The sequence below is a fragment of the Microcaecilia unicolor genome, chromosome 1 (assembly GCF_901765095.1).
Source record: "Microcaecilia unicolor chromosome 1, aMicUni1.1, whole genome shotgun sequence".
In the NCBI taxonomy this organism is placed as follows: Eukaryota; Metazoa; Chordata; class Amphibia; order Gymnophiona; family Siphonopidae; genus Microcaecilia; species Microcaecilia unicolor.
The window spans coordinates 273,090,572-273,112,911 of NC_044031.1; the positions used below are offsets into that span (position 1 = coordinate 273,090,572).

General features: G+C 43.6%; 1 protein-coding gene across 2 annotated transcripts in view; it reads left to right on the top strand.

The window, feature by feature from the left end:
• The window catches only part of NKIRAS1 (NFKB inhibitor interacting Ras like 1), a 69,899-nt gene that overhangs the window by 22,732 nt on the left and 24,827 nt on the right, over positions 1 to 22,340 (top strand). For both annotated transcript variants that reach the window (XM_030206734.1, XM_030206740.1), the window contains exon 2: positions 1,972 to 2,098. In XM_030206734.1, coding sequence (XP_030062594.1) covers positions 2,005 to 2,098 — 94 coding nt within the window. In that variant the 5' untranslated portion in view covers positions 1,972 to 2,004. The remainder of the gene's footprint in view (positions 1 to 1,971; positions 2,099 to 22,340) is intronic.

The following is a 22,340-nucleotide window of genomic DNA, read 5'->3' on the forward strand; positions in this document are numbered from 1 at the left end:
AAATGGCAGATGACATTTAATGTGAGTAAGTGCAAAGTGATGCGCAGTGGAAAAGAGGAACCCGAATTATAGTTATATATGCAAGGTTCCACATTAGGAGTCATCGACTGGGAAAGGGATCTAGGCATCATCGTTGATGATACATTGAAATCCTCTGCTCAGTATGTGGCGGAAGCTAAGAAAGCAAATAGAATGTTAGGTATTATTAGGAAAGGAATGGAAAACAAAAATGAGGGTGTTATAATGCCTTTGTATCCCTCCATGGTGCGACCGTACCTTGAATATTGTGTTCAATTCTGGTCACCACATCTCAAAAAAGATATAGTGGAATTAGAAAAGGTATAGAGAAGGGCGATAAAAATGAGAAAGGGGATGAGACGACTTCCCTTTGAGGAAAGGATAAAGTGACTTGGGCTCTTCAGTTTGTAAAAAAAGACAGCTGAGGGGAGATATGATAGAGATCTATAAAATAGAGTGGAGTGGAATTCATTGCCAGAGAATGTAGTAAAAGCAGTTATCTTAGCGGGGTTTAAAAAAGGTTTGGCTAGCTTCCTAAAGGAAAAGTCCATTATTAAAATGGACTTGGGGAAAGTCCGCTGCTTATTTCTAGAATATGCAGCATAAAATGTATTGTATTGTTTTGGGATCTTGCCAAGTACTTGTGACCTGGATTGGCCACTGTTGGAAACAGGATGCTGGGCTTGATGGACTTTCGGTCTGACCCAGTATGGCAATACTTATGAGTGTTGTAGAACAAATAGAAGTAAATCGTTTTTTTTTTACTCGATCCAAAAATACAAAGACTAGGAGATACTCGAAGAAGTTACATGAAAAAACTTTTAAAACAAATAGGAGGAAATATTTTTTCACTCAACGAATAGTTAAGCTCTAGAACTCTTTGCCAGAGGATGTAGTAACAATGGTTAGCATATCTGGGTTTAAAAAAAGGTTAGGACAAATTCCTGGAGGAAAAGTTCATAGTCTGCTGTTGAGACAGTGTCACCAGGAAGAGCGCTCCTGGTACAATCAAGAAACAAATGTCCAACTGCAACTTCAGTTTTAAGGCTTTTATTCCATGCAGGTTTCTAGTAGACCTGATACATGGTTCCAATAGCAGCATTCACCTTTAATCTTAAACACATGTAAGCCACCTGAAAGTGTGTGGCAAATAGTCCCCTTTAAGCAGTAGGCTGCCAGCACCTACCAGGACTCAATATAGGCTCACAGTCTTCAGTCTGGGGCTCTTTATCCAGTGCACAATAAACAGTAGTTCAATTCCCAAGACAATCAGTTCATCATCCCAGTTAAATCACAAAGCAGCTTTTAACTTCAGGAGGTTTCAATATTTTATCACACCCAAGGGATTTCAGCCTGCTTCAGTACTTTAGGGACCTTTCTTGCCCAAGGATTTTCAGCCTGCACCTGCTTCTCTCCTCCTGAACTGAACTCCTCTGGGACTCCTTCCCACCTACCTAATCAATCCCTGGCTTCTGCCCTCACAACCAATCATTCTCCTTCCACTAGCTTCCCTAACACCCATACCAGCTGAGTTAAGCATTAGACTAATGATTGAGGAGCTCCTGCACACAGGGTTTCCTATCTCTCTTTCCCCCTAGTGGCAGCCACTCTATACATCCTGCCAGCTTACACCCATGTCTTCCCCGATTGCAGCTAGGAGTCCAGTCCTGGTTCTTCATCTCACCCCCTGGCTCCTTGCCTGCAATGCCTTCTGGGACTTGTATTTCAAACTGAAACTGCCTTAACCCAACTATCCTGGATGTGACTATCACAACAGACATGGGGAAGCAACTGCTTTCCCCGGGATTGGTAGCATGGAATGTTGCTGCTAATTGGGTTTCTGCCAGGTACTTTTGACCTGGCTTGGCCACTGTTTGGAAAACAGGATACTGGGCTAGATGGACTGTTGGTCTGACCCAGTATGGCTACTCATACTCTTATGTGTTTCCACAGAGACGCTTGCTCATCCTCGCATCTTAATAGAAGATGGGGAAGGGTTGTAAAGTGGTGGTGTGTGGCTTATCATCTGTTGGAAAAACTGCAATTCTTGAACAGCTGCTGTATGGGAATCACACAGTTGGTAAGATTTCGATTTAAACTCTAAATATTTTCCTCTTTGGCTATAAGCTTTCTTATATTAACTAACAATGGCAGATTTTAAACAAATTGTGCTTGTAAGAAACATATATGTATGATTTACCAAAGCCTATCCTCATGTGCTCAGAATGAGAAAACTGATAGCATAGGATTGTTTGCGTTAACATGTATATGTTGCTTGTGGTATTCAGTATGGCATCATGTCTACCATAAAAGCTACCAGCTATTTAGTTTTCAATTATTATCAAAACACAATACTTACTATTAATGAAAATGATAGGCTAACTTTAGTGGGCTGCTTTATCCACTCCATGACAAACCCATTTCCCTGTTTTGGTATCAATGTAGGCAACGATTACTAATTTATTTTATGAGGACAATAAAGCACCACTATATTCTAATATCATTGTTGGACTTGGTCATTGCACCATTTACTTCTGGGAGAATACAGTATTTTAAAATTCTGTATATTTATCAAAATAAAATATAACCACTGTCTTTGAGCAGGAATTAAAATTAAATTTAAACCTCAAAACAGAAAAGTTCTTATTCCAAGATGCAGTATTTGTAAATGTTTGGTGCAGATATTCCTCAGGAGTACACTAGCAGTGCAGCATAGCTAGGGTGTTAGCTTTACAGAGATTTTACGTATTTCTGCAATCAACTAAAACCAAGGGTAGCTTTGAGCTGCAGGGAGTATCAGCTTCTTGCAGCTGCCAAGAATTGTGCCAACACTAGTGTTCATTGTGCTACAGATGCCGGCATTTGAAAACAGTTGTTGCTACCTGTAACTCCTCTTGGGCTCTACAGATAGAATCCCCTGAAATGAGGGAGCCTAACCATACAACAATAGATCTTTCTTCCTCTACCCTTGCACGCACAGCTCCCCTCCCTAAGGTTATCCCCCTTCAACAGTATCTCTTCCCCTTTCTGAGCTCATCTCCCTCCTCCTCCTCCAAACACACACGTTCCCTCACCCCTTGTCTTCTTTAGTGCATCTCTTCCTTACACACATGTCCCTTTTATCTCCAGTCTCCCCCAGCTTCTTCCTCTCCTGTTCACCTCCCAGCACTATTAGTTCTTTGTTGTACCATGTGGCTTTCTCAGAGTGCACTGTACAGTACCCAGAGTTCTACTGTGTTCTAAGTCTTGCAAGAATGGCAAATGATATCCGCACCAGCAGCTTTTTGACCATGGCAGCACTTCAGGCTGACTTGGGTAAATTCTGCATCCTAGGGCAATTTTCCACAAATTCTGCATTCTTTCTTTTTTTTTTCTGTAATTCTTTATTTAGGTTTTTAGATCCACAAGAGTACATACAATGCGTTGTGTACCCACTCTCTCTAAACATAAACTCAGCTGGACCAACCAAGAAAAACAATACACATAAACCCCCCCAACCCCCCCTCCAAAAAAACTCCCTCTATCATCCCCAAAGAACTATATACAATGTCACCATAAGTATGGTGGTCTGCCCCAATTCACCAAACCTGTCCCCCTGACAATAGGTACATCCCCATAACACCATTTCCATATATCAGGCAGAGTCATATATCATTTCCATGTACCGACCCAGTATATGGTGGAAGTGTTGGTCAATATTTCTCACATAGCCAGCCCAACTGTTCCCTCACAGCCACTGCCAGGCTAAGACCATGTGAGCTGCTGCAAAGATCAACATCAAAAGTTTACCACTGGGCTATCAAGGTCAAGCACCTGAATATTCAACAATGCCATATCCATAGAGATAGGTACTGCACACTCCATCAATTGTTGTACATATTCAAACACTTTACCCTAAAACCCCTGGTAGAAGGGGCAAACCCACCACGTGTATAAAGCTACCCACATCTCCACACCTCCTCCAACATTGCCTCTTCCCATCTCCTAAATCATAGCCCACTACCACTGGTGTTCTATGCCACCAAACTAGCATCTTAATAGCATTTTCCAGTATTAATGTAGTATAAGCAATGTGGTATATGCGCTTCAGTATATCCTCCCTGGCTTCATGTAGTGTGTTTTAACATCCCTATCCTCATGAGGAAGTCAGAATAATGAGAGATCTGACAGGGGGAGTAATAATCAGTGGCGTAGCCACAGGTGGGCCTGGGTGGGCCAGGGCCCACCCACTTAGGGTTCAGGCCCACCCAACAGTAGCATACGTTTAGTGGTAGCTGGTGGAGATCCCAAGCTCTATCAGCTGAAGACTTCCCTTTCATGTTAAGCCAAGGTGGAAAGAAGCGTTTTCTCGCCAGCTGAGATATCTTTTTGGTGGTGGTGGTGAAGAACACTTGGTGCCCACCCATTTCTTGCCGAGGCCCACCCAGAATCTGTTGTCTGGCTACGCCCCTGGTAACCATGCTTTTTCCGCTTGTAAACACTATGCATAGTAACCAATAGGCCAAAAGGGAAGAGCCACTTATATCTGAAATTATGTTGTCTCTGCACCACTTGCACCTCCTTAAATTCTATCCATTGCTGCAGTGCAAGAGCGGACAAATCCTGGAAGATCTCCACCTTGTGGTTTTCCCACATGATAGGCCCCTTCTCCTTAGCCTTTCTAAGAAAAGTCTCTTTGTCTTTTAAAATTATGGACACATACTACAATGTCCTTAGATAGCTCTCCTTTTTTAGACTGTAATGCTCTGTGAGCCCTATCCACTGGAACCGCGGTAGTAGTCTCTCCAGTTCCCAAACCATCTGTGTCCCGGTACTCCTCCATGTCCGGAATACCCCTGATTTGCACATTTTGCCTCCGGGACCTGTTCTTCAAATCTTCCACTCTGGTCAGAAGGTCCATGATCTTTTTCCATATTTTTCATGATGGAGTGGAGTTCTGTAGCCATTTCTTGTTGTTCTCCTATCCTCTTCTCTGCATCCTCCTCTCTTCTCACCAATTCTGCCATTTCCTTTTTTATCTCCCAAACTGCCTCTTTGATCTTGCCTCTCACCCCCTGAAATTCACTTTTGAGCTCAAGAGTGAAGCATGGCCAAAAAGGACATTTTTATTATTCGGGGGGGGGGGGGGGGGGGGGGAGCCACGGAGCCGCCCAAAATGGACATTTTTTTTTTGAAGCGAAGCTTTATTAAAAAAAATCAAACAGGCTCCGATGCTGCAGGCTCTTTTTTGGACATCATTCAACCCCAGAATAATAAAAACGTCCTTTTTGGCCGTGCTTCACTCAGCTCATAGACCTGGAAGTCTCTGAGCCAATCACAGCGCATTTAGCTGAGCTAAACACACTGTGATTGGCTCAGAGACTTCCAGGTCTCTCAGCTGAGTGAAGTACGGCCAATCACAGCGCGTTTAGCTCAGCTAAACACGCTGTGATTGGCTCAGAGACTTCCAGGTCTCTGAGCTGAGTGAAGCGCGGCCAAAAAGGACGTTTTTATTATTGCGGGGTTGAATGTCCAAAATAGAGCCTGCAGCATTGGAGCCTGTTTGATTTTTTTTTAATAAAGCTCTGCTTAAAAAAAAAAGTCCATTCCCCCCCCCCGCAATAATAAAAACGTCCTTTTTGGCCGTGCTTCACTCAGCTCAGAGACCTGGAGGTAAGGGAGGGACATCCAAGTAAGTACAGTTGTGGCCGAGTGGTTAGAGCAGTGGTCTTGTAATCTAGAGGTGGCGGGTTCAAATCGCACTAATAATTTTGTAAAAAAAAAAGGACGAGCACTTGGATTTTTTTTCCACTTTTTTAAGTTGTATGAAGTCTTTATTGAACATTTATCAAAACAGCATAACAAAATACAGCACTCCAGAACAAGTAAGTAATAGCATAACTAATCAGCTCCAGGTCTCTCTCAGCTAATCCCAGCGCATTTAGCCTTTACCAGTATCAGCTAAACGCGCTGTGATTGGCAGAGAGAGACCTGGAGGGAGGGACGTGCAGAAAGTTTTGATTTGTGTCCTCTCACGTCCCGATTTTCTGGGCTGGAAGGCTCCTCCGTATAGTCAGGTTAGTTTTTATTCTCTTGCTTCTGAACTGTACATTAGCTTGTAGCCTGTAAAAAAACGTCTTTTTAGAGGGAGTTTTTTTTTAATAGTGAAGGACGACCATAAAGGACATCCTTGGCATGCGCAGAGCAGCCAGCAAAACGCTTGGCTGCTCTGCGCATGCTTGAGCGGCTGACCATCCGACTGTTTAACGACGGAATAGAGAATGCAAGTGAGCTACAACGAGCAGCTCATTTGCATTCCTGTTCATTGATGCATACCCGTTCCTTACCAATTCGCTAAGAGAATCGGTAAGGGAAGGGCTCTAACGATTGATTAGTGCATCTAGCCCTCAGTGGCTTTAAGAAGTGTTCCAGGTGTAACAGGACCATATCCATCACAGATACTCATAATTGGTGCTGGCAATGCTTGGGACCTGACCATGATCCCTTTTCTTGTAATCTCTGTTCACAAATGTTAAGGAGAAGTATCAGAGGTTACTACTACTTAGCATTTCTATAGCGCTGCCAGGGTTACGCAGCGCTGTACAAGTTACAAAAGGATTTTTGGCACAGTTAAATCCAGGGCCAAAAACACCAAAGTTAGAGACGTTAAACAGCCTTCCAAAACAAATCCAAGAGGAGACTCCAAAGGTAAACACAAAAGTTAACCTTTATTCGAATGTCAGTTTAAACCAGGACTTGACAGGGAGCCTTGTTTTGGCATGAATGCCTGCCTCAGGCTAATGATGTGTTTTGATATTTACTTAGGGATCTGCTTTTGTTCAATCCCTTAGATGTGCACATATGTTGCTCCTTCCTGCTGTAATACCTGCTAGCATTTTCAGTGCATTACCAGCAATAAGTTTACAGAAGAGTGACCTAGAAAGTTAGTCTTTTAATATAGTTAATTGTAACTGTTTTGTTGTCTCTTACCTTTTTAGATTGTTTATCTTTGAGATATGGAGTAAATGTATCCATTGATATTTTTAATCTTTTACTTTTCAATATTTCACTGTTTTTATTTACATTAGCAGTTTTTTTTAGCTTTGTTTTTATATTGTATGCATTGATTTGTTGTTCAGATTTTATGTCCATGTACCATTGGTTTCTCATCATGTTTTATCATTATGTTTATATTTATCATATTTGTTTTTACTTTCTATAATTTGCATGTTTTCTATTTAAGTATCTTTCTGTTTGTACATAGAGTCAAAGCTATTTGTACATAGCTTTGATTCCTCAGGCAGGCATTTCATACCGAAACATGGCTCTGTAATGAGCCCTGGTTTAACTTGATGTTCAAATGAAATTTGACTTTGGGCTTACCTTTGGAATTGTTTTGGAAGGCTGACATTCCTACTTTGGTATTTTTGGACTTGTGCTTTCGTAGCGGTGTCTCTCCCTCTTTTTTTGCTACTGATAAATCCAGTCCATTGACTTTATTAGAAGCACTGGTCTGCATGGCTCTAAATGTATCCCCAGTGTTTGATGCAGCAGTATCAAGAGGTCTCAATCACCCTTGACATTGGACATCGATAAAGGCCATAGAGATGGGGCTTCCGATCCTCTCCTGAGGAAGAGGAAAGATTCGTCCTCATCGGCACAGGGGGATGAAGGTGCCGAATGTTGGACGGAGGCCAAGGTGCACCGATTCCCCTCCCCCCTCAAGGCACGTTTCTGAGAGCATTGAGGTACAGGTGCCTTCGAAGTGTTTCTGATGTGAAGGCAGTTTACCCTTCTTGACATTGGAGGGGGTGTGTCAGCCTCTAAGGAGCCAAGACCTTGTATCCAATACACCCCCAAAGTGTCTCTGAAGGACTTGACCACAATGACTTAGCACTAGTCTTCATTGATGGCAATCCTCAAGGAGTGTCTGTTTCATGGGTGGAGCATTCTTTGTACAGCAAGAAGCTATGGTTTCTAAGGCATCAATGCTGAGGCTGGAAGCTGGAAATCCCATTCTCAAGACCCATGCATTGTCTGTAGGATGTGCATCAACGTTGAGGTCTTAAAGTGTATCAGTATCAGTGCACAGTGCGCTGGTGTTGATCTCTAGACCTTCAGAAGAGAAAGCTTCCCTGACTCCCCAGAGGTCCCTGGTGTGTCGACGCCCCAGGCACAGGCCTAATCAACCTGTCAGTTATTTGAGGCAGGCAGAGGTATTACTCTTGACAGAGATCCTACTACTCTCAAAGGTATAGGGGTTTTCACTCTCGTCAGAGACGGCCAAGGGTTCAAAAGTCCCAGCCAGCTTCCCAGACAAAGCAAGGGATGAGCTTTTGACTGCCTCCAGAAGAGCATAACCTCAATCTCCGCAACTCTGCTAGATGATCTTCTGGTAGGAGGGAGGCTAAATTTTTTCCAAGCAAGGTGGCACCTTATAACCTCAGACTGGTGGATTCTCAAAACTGTCCAAGTAGTTTTTCCACCAAGAGCAACAAAGTTAAGCTCTTACCACCAGAAATTGCTTACTAAGGAACTCTCTTCCCTGTTACAGACAGCACAGATGAACCTGTTTCACCAGAGAAAAGAGGGAAGAGATCTTGTTCCAGTACTCTCTGACCACAAAAAGGATGGGGGGGGGGGGGGGTTGTGTCCCATCCTAGACCTGAGGGCCCTAAAACATATCTGGTCAAGTAAAAGTTGGAGATATTTTCCTTAGGCTCCCTAACAACCAATCTCCTTTTGAATGATGGGTATGGTCTCTGAACTTAAAGGATGCTTATACATACATATAGTGTAGCATCCCGCTAGGGTGTGGTGCAGCCTGGGTCACCAGGTCTGGATCTTTTTTTAATCCCTCCTGGAAATGGAGTAAAAGTTAAAAAAAAAAAAAAACCTGTATCTAAATCCGGTCTAGTGTTTCTGGTTCTCCAGGCACTGTGCTCCAACAGCAAATAGTAAAGTTTCAAACACAGCCAGCTCCTGGTAAAGTTCAAAACATACCCAGCTCTTAACCTTCAGAGCAGAATTAAGTCCATTAGTGTTATAAATAGCCCCAGATAGCCTGAGAACCTATACAAAAATAGGACTCATAAAATCAGATGGATGAACCAGAGCTTAATTAAGCAATTTATTATTCAAAAATCAAAAGTCAAATAGTCATCCTTACAAGAATGGATGTGTGTTCTGGTAGCTCTAAACTTGGAGCTTGCATATACACACACATACCCAGTTTCTACAGCAGCTTGATTATATACAGCGTACTTTCTTTGTCTACCCTTTGAGTTGTCTCATTGGACACTGATCACATGTACCTTTCTCCAACCCCCATTTCTGCTTCGCTTCTCTGTGCATACTTCCATAGAACAAGTCTGTATCTCTGAACTCCTATGAAAGTTTGCTTAACAGATGAGCAGCTGGGACTTATCACTTTGCTCGTTTCCCTCCCCTCCCTTTGGTGTTTCTTGTTTAGGGTTCACTCCAAGTTCTCTTCTTGGTCTGACTTTCATCTGACACCACCTTTTCATTTATGGCTCAGCTCTGGAGCTTGACTGAAGTTTTTTTTACATCCTGCTTATTACAGAAAAACACTATTCCTTTGTGCAATGATTTAAACAGCTAAGATGTTGTGAAATGCTTTCTTTTAGAGACATCTTAGCTAGGACCTATTATGAAAATGCCATATATTTCTACATTTCTTACAACTCCTCCCTTTTTTTGAACCCTATGGCATTTTCATCTATAATCCCCCACAAGTCTCTTCCAATCTGGTTAGCATATTTTCACACTCTTCATTAACCCTCAGTTCTTTTAAGAGCATTACATTCTCTGAATAGGATGGTGGGTCTAATTGCATTTTCTTAGAACTTGCTGTCTCAATCAACCTCTGTGTCAACCCTCTAACTCATGGTATTATACAACATCCTAATCCCACTAAAACTCCTATCACTACTATCAGAGATGTGAACAAAGATGCTACAATGTTTTTCCATTTTCCAAACCACGTATCTAACCATCCTGTTAAGGAACTATCTATACCTGAGTTGTCTGCCAACTCATCTGCTAGGGTTGTAAGTCCTAAGAGGGCTTTAGTGATTGTCCCATCAGGAGCTGTGTTATTGGGTATGAAAGTACAACTCCCCCTCCCCCCAACATCATACAGCCCCCTCCTCTTTCAGCTAACATCCTAGTACCAGTCTGTTCTCCCTTGCGATTCTGCTGGTTGCATCTGACTGTGCGAATATGCCCGTCACTGCATCCAATCCACATTCTTGTTGACCGTTGACCACCAAAAGAAGGCAGATTCAAATCCTGCAGCTATCTGATTCCTAGTGTTGAACTCATCTGGTACACCCCTAGGAACCCCTATACTGTCTATATAAATTCTATCATCAAAAGAGGTACTTATGGTACTTCTCTTTTGTCTATTATGTAACTTGGGCCCTTCTTCAAATGCCAGGGTGAATGGTATAGCCAATTGTACCAATGCATATGTGCCTCTCCAGTCTGCCAAGTAGGCCTGAGAATTCCCCCCACAATACCACCACACATCTGCTTTGGCTATTTTCAGGTTTGACTAGTTTCCACTAACCTGCTTCCCAGTCACATTAACCACATGTGTGCATTTGCAGAAGGCTCCTACCTGCCTGGTTGCCCCTTCCTCCCATCTTGAGAGACAGGCTGAATGGTTCCCATGGCCTAGTGAGGAGACCGGTGGTAGCGCACATCTTCAAGGCTTAGTGCCGGAAATAGCAGTGCTAGGGATTTACAGGAGTTATTTCCCCATGCTCTTTCCTCTTGAAACAAAGCCAACATACAATTCATGGTATTGGGATTTTAATTCCACCCCAAAGGAAAAGGGGTGATTCCAGCCATATGTCTGCCTGAGGCACATGCATAGCAATCACTTTTATTTAAACTGGCCACTGTAAATTTGACCCATTCAACCCGGGCATTTACCTCCCCCCTCTTAATCTTCTTTCTCAATGTTTGTTCCAAATCCTTTACCCCTATTTACTTACACTACCCGTAAGAGGACTTCTACGAGCTGTGCCCATATATAATACTCTGTTTTGATCATTCAAAACAGCAGTAGTGACTCATTTTCTTCTCGTCCTTTTTCTTGTACAAGATTCATTTTTCCCATATCCCCCCCCCCCCCCCTTTACAGACTATTTTTTTTTTGGGGGGGGGGGGAAATATCTGAAGGCAAAAATTCCACCTTTATTCTTGGCTAGCCTATTTCCCTTTTAAGTACCCAGAAGTACTAACAATACCTCAGCCAGTAAGGTAAGTACTGTGAATAGTCAAATTTCCTTACCGTAGTCTATGCATAGATTTTTATGGCCGATCGATATGCTTGCAGATCCTTATCTTGATTTATCAATCAATGGGTTATCAGTCAGGATATGACGGCATTGGCTACTAACTCAGGGACTATTGAACTCAATAGGACGCATCTTCCCTTGGTCAGGAGCCAGCATCGGCGTCTCTGATGATTTTATCCTGGGACAAGCCCCCATCTATTATAAGTAGCCCCCCAATAACCTGAGAATCTATACAAAAATAGGACTCATAACATCAGATTGATGAACCAGAGCTTAATTAAGCAATTGAGTGGGCTTCCTCTCATTTACCGTGCAGGAATCACTAACGTAGCTTTGTAAAAGAAGCTCTAAGTGGACATCTGAGGCAACAGAAGATAAAGTGGGGGAATTTGAACTCTAGTTTCCCTGATCTCTAGCCTAGTGCTCTAACCACTAGGCCAGCTTGGTTTTCTTTCTAAGTCTCTGTGCACAAACAGGAATATGGTACAGTAGTTATTTTAAGTGACTCTAGGTAGATTTTTCAATGCAAACTAAAATCCTGGGGTCAGAGTAGACAGAAAGAATAGGCATCCTAACAGCATGGCTTAATCAGAAGCAGTTAAAACTGTAATCACCATGGAGTAGGCTACAGGTGAGATTTACATAAGAATATAAAAGTAGCCATACTGGGTCAGACCAATGGTCCATCTAGCCCAGTATCCTGTTTACAACATTGGCCAATCCAGTCAAAGTACCTGGTAGGGAAGAGGAATCCAAGATGGCGTTGGACTAGGAGGACGAGCCTCTAGTCCCTCCGGAGCTTTGAATTACATACGCAGCGGTGTCCGACTGCACTTACCCCCTGAAATGTGGCTGATGGCGGACGAAGAGGTGAGCGGTCGGGAGATGGTGCAGTGAAGAAGCTGGAGCTGCGAACGGAGAGGTTCGGGGAGGAAAAATCGCGTCTGCACTTGGTGGGCGCGGGGACAGTGCAGAGCGGCAGGAGCAGACGGGCAAGAGCGGTGAACTCCAAAAAGCACGAGCGGAGAGCTGGTGAGGGTGCAGGCAGCCACAACGGGTAATTGAAGGGCAGTGGCTGGTGCCGGCAGCGGACTGGGGTCTGGTGGGGTCCTCTGTTTGATAAGGGGAGGAGGTGAAGGCCCAGACTGGGCTGAAGAGTAAAGCAAGGAGAGAAAATGCTGTTTTAAGGAGGTGAGAGAGGCCAGGTCATTGCTGGGATAGGAATTGGGGAGCACTGAGGGAAGGGAGTTGCTCCTTAATGGACATCATTGATAATAATACTGCTTGTTACAGTACTTAGCTGTAACATTGAGTGGAGCAAGTGCAATTTGCAAAGGAAAGTGGCAGCCTGAGTAAGATCCCCTGGGAAATGCCACCTAAGAAGAGTTTGGAGCATTTCCGCTTTTCAGCAGAGCAAGGAAAAAAAAACCCCAGTGGCGTTGAAGGGTACAGAGCGGAGTGAAGTAACGATGGCGGCAAGTCCAGCAGTGACCAGGGAGATGCACATTGAGGAGAGCCCTGAGCCTGGTGAAGCAGTGAAAAGGGAGATGGTGACTTGGTTTCAAGACCTAAAGGCTGACTTGGCTGGGGTCCGGCTGGATATACAAAATGCCCTTAGAGAAATTAGGGTGGACGTTCGCGATTTGGGAACACGTGTTGGTGAAATGGAGGAAGGGATGGAGAATTACAAGGAAGACCTGGGGAAACTGCAAAAATTGGTGAATGAGGAGATGCGGGAACTGCAACAACTCAGGGAGCAGGTGGAGGATCTGGAAAATAGGTTACGCCGCAATAACCTGCGATTTAAGGAGTCCCTGAGTTGGATAAGGCCGGAAATTGTACAGCGGTGATTCAAGAACTGTGCGGGTTTATTTTGAGTCCTGAAGATGGAGGTCAATTGCCGGATTTTCATATCCAAAGAGCTCACAGAGTGGTGGGTCCACAGTGGGAATCTCGTCAAAGAGACATTGTGGTGTGTTTCACATATTTTCCCTTGAAGGAGAGAATTTTGGCTAAGGCCAGGCAACAAAAAGAGATTATTTGGAAAAATTGTAAAATTGAAGTATTTCAAGATTTGGCCTGGTCTACATTGCAAAAACGTCTCTCTTTTCGAGAAGCCACAAAGTTTATGAGGTCAAAAGGGATTAGATACAAGTGGCTCTTTCCATTTGGGATGCGGTTAACAGTGGACGGCAAATCGCGTAAAGTTCAGACCCCGGAAGAGGCTTGGTCAGCTTTACGATCTTTGGGGTGCAGAGATGTTCCAGTTCAGAAAGAGATTCAGGAAACTGCTGGAGAGCCCAGAATAGATTCGGCATGGCAGAAAGTGGTGAAGTGGGCGAAGGCTTCTGACAAGCAAGGATCCTGAAAGCATACAGATTTATGTGGACTGGTGGTGATTTGCTCAATTCTGTGGGGGAGTTGAGGGGTGGGGAGCTTGCGGAGCTACTGCTAGTGATATGCAACTTATCCTTAAAATCGAGCGTGGTACCAGAAGATTGGAGGGTGGCCAATGTAACGCCCATTTTTAAAAAGGCTCCAGGGGAGATCCGGGAAATTATAGGACCGGTGAGTCTGATGTCGGTGCCGGGGAAAATGGTAGAGGCTATTATTAAAAACAAAATTACAGAGCACATCCGAGGACATGGATTACTGAGACTGAGTCAGCACGGCTTTTGTGTGGGGAAATCTTGCAATCTGCCTGACCAAATTTACTTCAATTCTTTGAAGGAGTAAACAAACATGTGGACAAAGGGGAGCCGGTTGATATTGTGTATCTGGATTTTCAAAAGGCGTTTGACAAGGTACCTCATGAAAGGCTACAGAGGAAATTGGAGGGTCATGGGATAGGAGGAAATGTCCTATTGTGGATTAAAAACTGGTTAAAGGATAGGAAACAGAGAGTGGGGTTAAATGGGCAGTATTCACAATGGAGAAGAGTAGTTAGTGGGGTTCCTCAGGGGTCTGTGCTAGGACCGCTGCTTTTTAATATATTTATAATGATTTAGAGATGGGAGTAACTAGCGAGGTAATTAAATTTCCTGATGACACAAAGTTATTCAAAGTCGTTAACTTGCGACAGGATTGTGAAAAATTACAAGAGGACCTTACGAGACTGGGAGACTGGGCGGCTAAATGGCAGATGACGTTTTAATGTGAGCAAGTGCAAGGTGATGCATGTGGGAAAAAAGAACCCGAATATAGCTACGTCATGCAAGGTTCCACGTTAGGAGTTACGGACCAAGAAAGGGATCTGGGTGTCGTCATCGATAACACACTGAAACCTTCTGCTCAGTGTGCTGCTGCGGCTAGGAAAGCGAATAGAATGTTGGGTATTATTAGGAAAGGTATGGAAAACAGGTGTGAGGATGTTATAATGCGTTGTATCGCTCCATGGTGCGACCGCACCTTGAGTATTGTGTTCAATTCTGGTCGCCGCATCTCAAGAAAGATATAGTAGAATTGGAAAAGGTGCAGCGAAGGGCGACTAAAATGATAGCGGGGATGGGAGACTTCTCTATGAAGAAAGACTAAGGAGGCTAGGGCTATTCAGCCAGGAGAAGAGACGGCTGAGGGGAGACATGATAGAGGTATATAAAATAATGAGTGGAGTGGAACAGTGGATGTGAAGCGTCTGTTCACGCTTTCCAAAAATACTAGGACTAGGGGGCATGCGATTAAACTACAGTGTAGTAAATTTTAAACAAATCGGAGAAAATTTTTCTCACCCAACGTGTAATTAAACTCTGGAATTCATTGCCGGAAAATGTGGTGAAGGCGGTTAGCTTAGCAGAGTTTCAAAAGGGGTGGACGGTTTCCTAAAGGACAAGTCCATAAACCGCTACTAAACGGACTTGGAAAAATCCAAATCCCAGGAATAACATGTATAGACTGTTGTATGTTTTGGAAGCTTGCCAGGTGCCCTTGGCCTGGATTGGCCGCTGTCGTGGACAAGATGCTGGGCTCGATGGACCCTTGGGTCTTTTCCCAGTATGGCATTACTTATGTACTTATGGAGTGTGGGATATCTGAATGGACTGAAAGAAATGTGGGTGTAAGTAGAATGATGGGAGGGATAGGGGTTAGCGTTGGAAGGGTTAAAGTTTTGGGAGGGAGAGTGGATTCCGAGTGTGATGGCTGATTTACTGAAAAAAGATCAGTTGTAGGGGAGGGGCAGGGGACAAGAGGGAGCAGAGGAGAGGGGATTTGGGGCAAGGGGGAGGGCAGGGAATGTCTAAGGGGGAGGTGAAGGGATATGGGGGGAGGGAGGGAGAAGGGTGGTGCGTTGTTGGTGGGCACATGGAATGTGAATGGGTTAAACAATCAAGGAAAATGCAATAGAGTATTTAAGGAGTTGGGTAGGCTGAGGTGGGATGTAACGTTTTTGCAAGAAACACATTTAAGACCGAGAGATGCCCACTTGCTGCGTCGTAGCCTTTTCGGAAAGTGGTGGTACATCAGGGAATAGGGCCAAGAAAGATGGCTATTTTGTTCAGACAAACTTGTGGAATGGTGATTAAAGAGGTATTTCGTGATACTAGTGGACGTTGTGTGGGCCTTAGAGGGTGGCTACAGGGGGAGGAGTTGACATTGATCAATGTATGTGCTCCGAATATAGGACAGAGGGAATTTTTTTCGCAAGCTACATGAAGAAATTTCTGGATTGTGAAAGGACAAGTAGTGGTAGGAGGGATTTTAATATTGCCACGGATGCAAGGTTAGATCATTCAGCAGGAGGTGGGCAGCAAAGTGGTCCTGGGAGGAAGGCACTGCATCAATTTTTTGAAGGGGTTGGAAGTGGTGGATTGCTGGAGGCTGAAGCATGGGTGCAGCGGGATTATACCTTTTACTCTCATGCAGCTCAGACTTATTCCAGGATTGATGGGCTATGGGTGCATCACAATGGATGGCATATGGTGGGGGACAGCTGAGACAGAGACCACGTGTGTTTCTGATCATGCGCCAATGTGGATTAAATTACTGGGGTTGGGGAAAAGTGAGGGAAGATATTCAGAGTACTATTCGGGAATTCTGCCGGTTTTAATGATAATGGGGAAGTAAGGATGGGGTGCTGTGGGATGCGTTTGAAAGTGGGTGGTGAGGGGTGTGTTGATTAAATGGGGGGCACGTAAGAAAGGGAAAAAGGGCAGTTGTCATTGATCTTACAAAAAAGGTTATTGCATTTAGAACAGATGCCCAAAGGAATCCTTCTCTACAGGTATGGGCAGAATTAAACAAGTGAGAGGGGAACTAGCGCAATTCCAGATGGTAGAGGTGGATTTTATGAGATCTAAGCTGAAGCAACAATACTTTGAATTTACTAATAAGTCCAGTGCAATGTTGGCCTGGTATCTGAGGGTGAGAAGAGGGCGTTCCCTTATTCAGAAGCTGAGGGATGAGAGTGGAGGCTGGCAATATACTGATCTTGAGATAGGAAATTGTTTTGTAGAATATTATCAAAAACTTTATAGTGTGTCGGGAGAACCACAGATGATAGATATGGCTTGGTTTTGGATCAGATTCCTCTACCATGTTTGGATGAAGCTGAAAGAGCCCAGCTTGGGGAGCCAATTAGATTAGGGGAAGTTCAAGGGGTGATAAAAAGACTCTCTAATGGAAAAGCGCCTGGCTTAGATGGATATTCGGCAAGGTTCTATAAATGGTTCGTGGAGGAGGTGGGGGATGGTGCTTTGGAGGGTAAATGGGCTTCCGGAATCCATGTCTGAGGCTGGGATAACTGTTTTGCCTAAGTCTGGGAAAGATCCAGTAGAATGCGGTGCCTAAAGACCCATATCCCTTTTGAATGTAGATGCAAAGATTGTGGCTAAGGTACTTGCTAATAGACTGGCTAGAGTGCTACTGAAGTTCGTCCATATTGACCAATCGGGATTTATACCGAAGAGACAGGTAGGGGATAATATCAGGCATACTCTTCATTTGATTTGGGAGGTGCAAAGGTCTCGGGATAGTACAGTTTTGTTGGCCTTAGATGCTGAAAAGGCTTTGACCGCGTAAGCTGGGGGTTTTTGCGTTCAGTGATGAATAGAATGGGCTTGGGAGATACTTTTGAGGCTTGGTTGTCAGCGTTTGTACACAGCACTGAAGGCACGCCTTAACATTAATGGGGGCTATACTTCCTTCTTTCCAGTAGGTAGGGGGACCAAGCAGGGTTGTCCCTTGTCTCCACTCCTTTTGCTATGTACATGGAACCGTTGGCAGTATTGATAAGGCAGCACCCAGAATTTAAGGGTATAAGATTGGGGGGATGGAACATTGAACTGCGTATTTGCAGATGATGTGCTGCTTTATGTGGTAGTTCCGGAGAGGTCACTTCCGTTGGTTTGGGGAATTTTTGAGGACTTTGAACGATATGCTGGCCTAAGAGTTAATATGGATAAGAGAACTCATGGGGATATCTTTGCAACACAGGGAAAAAAGTAGATTGAGAGCATTGTTCGAGTTTTGGTGGGCCAAGCACCATATTCGATTCAAATCCTAGGGACTTGGGGAGGGTGTATAGTCTTAATTATGGGAAGATAATAGATCAAATTCGGGGGGAGTTGTCCCGATGGAAGGGATTGTGGCTATCGTGGTGGGGGCGTATGGCTGTGGTGAAAATGTGTTGCCTAGATTGCTATTTTTGTTTCAGGTGTACCAGTAGCAGTTCCGAAAAGGATATTGAAGCAATTGCAGGGTCTGGTGGGACAGTTTATATGGGGGGGGGGGGGGGGGGGGGTAGTATCCCCGTTTGGCGAGGTGAGTGTTATGGAGGGATCCTGAGAGGGGGGTAGAGGGGTACCTAATTTTAAGTGGTATTACATTGCTGCTCAATTGAGGATGATTGTAGATTGGGAGAGGGGAATAATTAAGCCAGCCAGTCAGTTGGAGCAATCATGTAGCCCGCAAAGGCCACTGAGCTCTTATTTGTGGACTTCTGAAGGAATGGGGGGGGGATATTAACAGGGATACAGAACCATATGTGAGGCACCTGCTGGAAGTGTGGGGAGGAGTGAGGAGGAAATGGGGGCAGTTGGAAGGGGTGTCAATACTGGCGCCTTTGCGGTGGGATCCAAAGATTTGGGGCAGGGAGAGCAAATGCTAGTTTTGTGAGGTGGGGGCAAGCGGGCATTGTGAATTTCTGAGTGGTATTACAGGGGGGAGGGTGAATAGCTTTGATACGTTGTGTTCTTTGTTTGGTTTATCGGGGGGGGGTGACGTTTTCTTACATACAGATTCAACATTTTGTGGGGGCACTGGGTTGGAAGGGGGGAAATCCACAGGAGAGGGAGAGTTTGGAAAATCTGTGGCTTTTGTTGAAGAAGGTTCCTAGGCCAATATCAGTGATATATAAATTCTTGAGGGGATGTGACCCTAAGCCATTTGGTTTTCAGGGGTTTGGGAGGAGGATTTAGGTTACTGCTTTTCAGATCAAGAGTGGGAAGTTATTTGTGGGGAGGTGCGGAAAGCCTCAGTATGTGTTCTGGTGCAGGAAAATGCATATAAAGTTTTATCTCGTTGGTATTATACACCTGAGAGGTTGAGGAGGATGTACCCTGACGCGTCAGAGCTGTGTTGGCGGTGTGGTCTACAAAAGGGTTCCTTTTTGCATATATGGTGGACATGCCCCGGGGTGGTACCTTTTTGGCAAGGGGTTATGAAGGCCTTAATAAAGTTAATTGGATCATCATTGGTGTGCAGCCCTGTGGTGTGCCTTTTGGGCTTACACAATGACAGGGAAACTTGGGAGGAGCGGAAATGGCTGCGCTGGGGGCTGGCGGCAGCTAAGTGCCTCATAGCACAGTATTGCAAGAGGGTGGATCCCCCGACATTGAGTGATTGGAAATGTAAATTGGGTCAGTTAATGCAAATGGAGAGATTAACGGCCTAACATAGGGAGGGGGCAAGGAGGCATGAGGGAAGATGGGCCCGCTTAGAGCAGCGACTGACAAGTATTTAAGTTAATTAAGTTATATGGGGGGGGGGGTTAAGGGGGGGGGAGGGGGGAGAGAGAGTATCAAAGAACCATGGGGTGATTTCATGTTGAGTAGGGATGAGGGTGGTTAGAATGAATGGGTGAGGGATGATATATTTAGGGGCATAAGGTTGAGATGGGTGGTGGGTGGTGTTACGGTTTTGATTTTGTTAATGGTTCTTTGTTGCAGTGGGTGCAAGGGGGAGTTGGTTTCAGAAATAATAGTGTACTAGATTAGCACATATGAGCCCTGCGAGGGTAAATGTGAGCGAGATGTGCTCTTGTTACGGAGTTATGTAAATAAAAAATTTTAAAGTGAAAAAAAAAAAAAAAGTACCTGGCAGAAACCCAAATAGTAGCAACATTTCATCCTCCCAATCCCAGGGCAAGCGGTGGCTTCCTCCATGTCTGTCTCAATAACAGTTTATGGACTTTTCCTCCAGGAACTTGTCCAAGCCTTTTTTAAACCCAGATACCATATCCTCCGGCAGTGAGTTCCAGAGCTTTTTCCCAGATTTATAAACCCCCTTTCCTGTCCACCTACCATAATCATTAACATATATTGCTTCACTTTTAGACTGGATGTTATAACAGCCTTGTTAAAGCATTGCTGAATATTCTGAAGCACTTGGGGCGGAACTGGTGAGAAGGTTTCTAGTCACGGCATATAGCACTTTGATGAATAATGCTTCTTGAAATGTGTAATTGGTATGCTGTCTTAACATACCTGATAGATATCCAGGTACTGGCGCCGAATATTGGTGGTATCCAGATACTTTCCAGCTCCACCTCTGGACCACCTGACACTATTCTTAATAAGCCAGCGAAAATCAAATAAATGCTTCTGAATATCAACCCATTATATAGATTATATGTACAAAATCTGCAAACAAACCTTTTCCAGAGATGGGAAGGTGCTAGAACTAGAGGACATGAATTGAGGTTTAAGGGGTCAGATTCAGCAATAATGTCAGGAAGTATTTTTTCACCGAGAGGGTGGTAAATACCTGGAATGCCCTCCCACGGGAAGTGGTGGAGATGAAAACGGTAACAGAATTAAAAAATGCGTGGGATAAACACAAAGGAATCCTGTTTAGAAGGAATTGATCTACAGAGGCTTAGCGGAAATTAGGTAGCAACATCAGTAATTGGGAAGCAAAGCCAGTGCTGGGCAGACTTCTACGGTGTGTACCCTGAAAATGGTAAGGACAAATAAAGGTCAGGTATATATATGAAGTATCACATACCATGTGTAATGAGTTTCTTGTTGGGCAGAGTGGATGGACATAGAGGTCTTTATCTGTCGTCATCTACTATGTTACTATAAAATATTCCAATATTCTGTTGGTCTACTGCCATTAAAATTAACCAAGATTAAACAGAGTTTCCAATCACAGGCAATATTTGAAGCAGTACAGATATTTTTTTTACTTTATTGAAATACTTAACAGTTCATAACTGTCCATTACATGCTTCTATACTGGAATTCTTTTTGTAAACTTCTGAGGGAACTTGTCTTCCAGTACTGCTGTATTTGCAAGTGTATTTTTTTTTTGAATTGCTTATAGGCTGGGGAACTATATTATTTTTTTTTACTGATTCTGTGTATACGATTTCTTTAGGAACAATATAACCTTTAGTAAACTTGGGGATAGACATTCAGTACAAAACAGTGCTGTGAGCTTTTACTGAAATGTTACAAAATGAAACAGCTGTCTAAAAAAATCCTCTGGGTATCCTGTAATTATTTCTACAGTATTGGAAAGCTAATGGCAAATAATTAAGGATCCCATTGAAATGAGCTAATCACCATTTTTATTAGTCAAGCCTCAGGCCTTTCAGACTGTAACAAACCAGCTGTGAACTGCAATAAAATAATTCCAGAGAAGATTATTTTTCAGTCATGTTCTTCATCCTACATTTTAATAATATTTATTTTTACAGAAACAATTTGTTTTTGTGCCAAGAGAACCTGTATTATTGCTTCAATTAGACTTGCTAAGACGAGGTCCACGAAGTGAGGTCATTTGGATTTATATATTGTTCTGATTCATTTCCAATTTTCATTATAAAACTGCTAGGATATAAATAATGGATCTGGCCCAGAATGTGTTCTGTTAGTATATTGAGCTGTTTGTAGCTGATCAGAATACTGATATTGAAGAATGTTTTTCTTTGCGTCAGCTTTCCTTTTCTCCTCATCCTCCTGACTCTGGCTTCCACCCTATGTTATACCTGTTCATAATGGTAGTATAGGGTCTCAGGACCTTCACCTTGTATTCAGGTTGGTTTTATTTTTGGCTCAGCAGTTTCATTGGATATCTGTTATGAAAATCAGCTTCTGTAGTACCATGTAACTTAGGGGGTCCTTTTGGTAAGGTGTGCTAAATGCCATGCAGCCCAGCTGCATGGCATCTAATGCACACTTTACTAAAAGGACCTCTTAATTTCCCATTATCTGGGTGATCCCCTAATTTATCTCCTTCCTCCTGAACCATTGCAGTGATTAATTCTTAGCTGGGGACAAGTCACAGCTCCTTCTGCCTTCCTACTGTGATTCTATTTACTTCTGTTCAGCCTTTATGCTTCCCTTTGTAATAAAGATTCCAGCTAAATGTGGAATGCTTTGCCTGATGATTTGGAAAAGGAAGGAAAGGGGATGGGGTTTGAAATACTTTGTTCTATGGTTACAATCCAAGCATACTTTATTTTGTACCTGGGGCAATGGAGGGTTAGGTGACTTGCCCAAAGTCACAAGACACTGCAGTGGGAATCAACCCGGTTCTCCTGATCTCAGGCCACTGCACTAATCATTGGCTACTAAGGAGTATTTATCTTTTTGCATGTTTTAATTAGACCGCCTTTTCACTGTCTAGTTTTTCTGTTTGTGTTTTATTTTGTTTAATGTTGTCTTTTTATTATAAGCTGTTTTGAATATTGTGGATCTTGCAGGAAGGTAACGTGACTCCATAGACAAGCCTGGGTCCTCAATAAACCCAGCCACACAGGGGTTAAAGGTGAAAGGAAAATAGTTATTTCCTTGT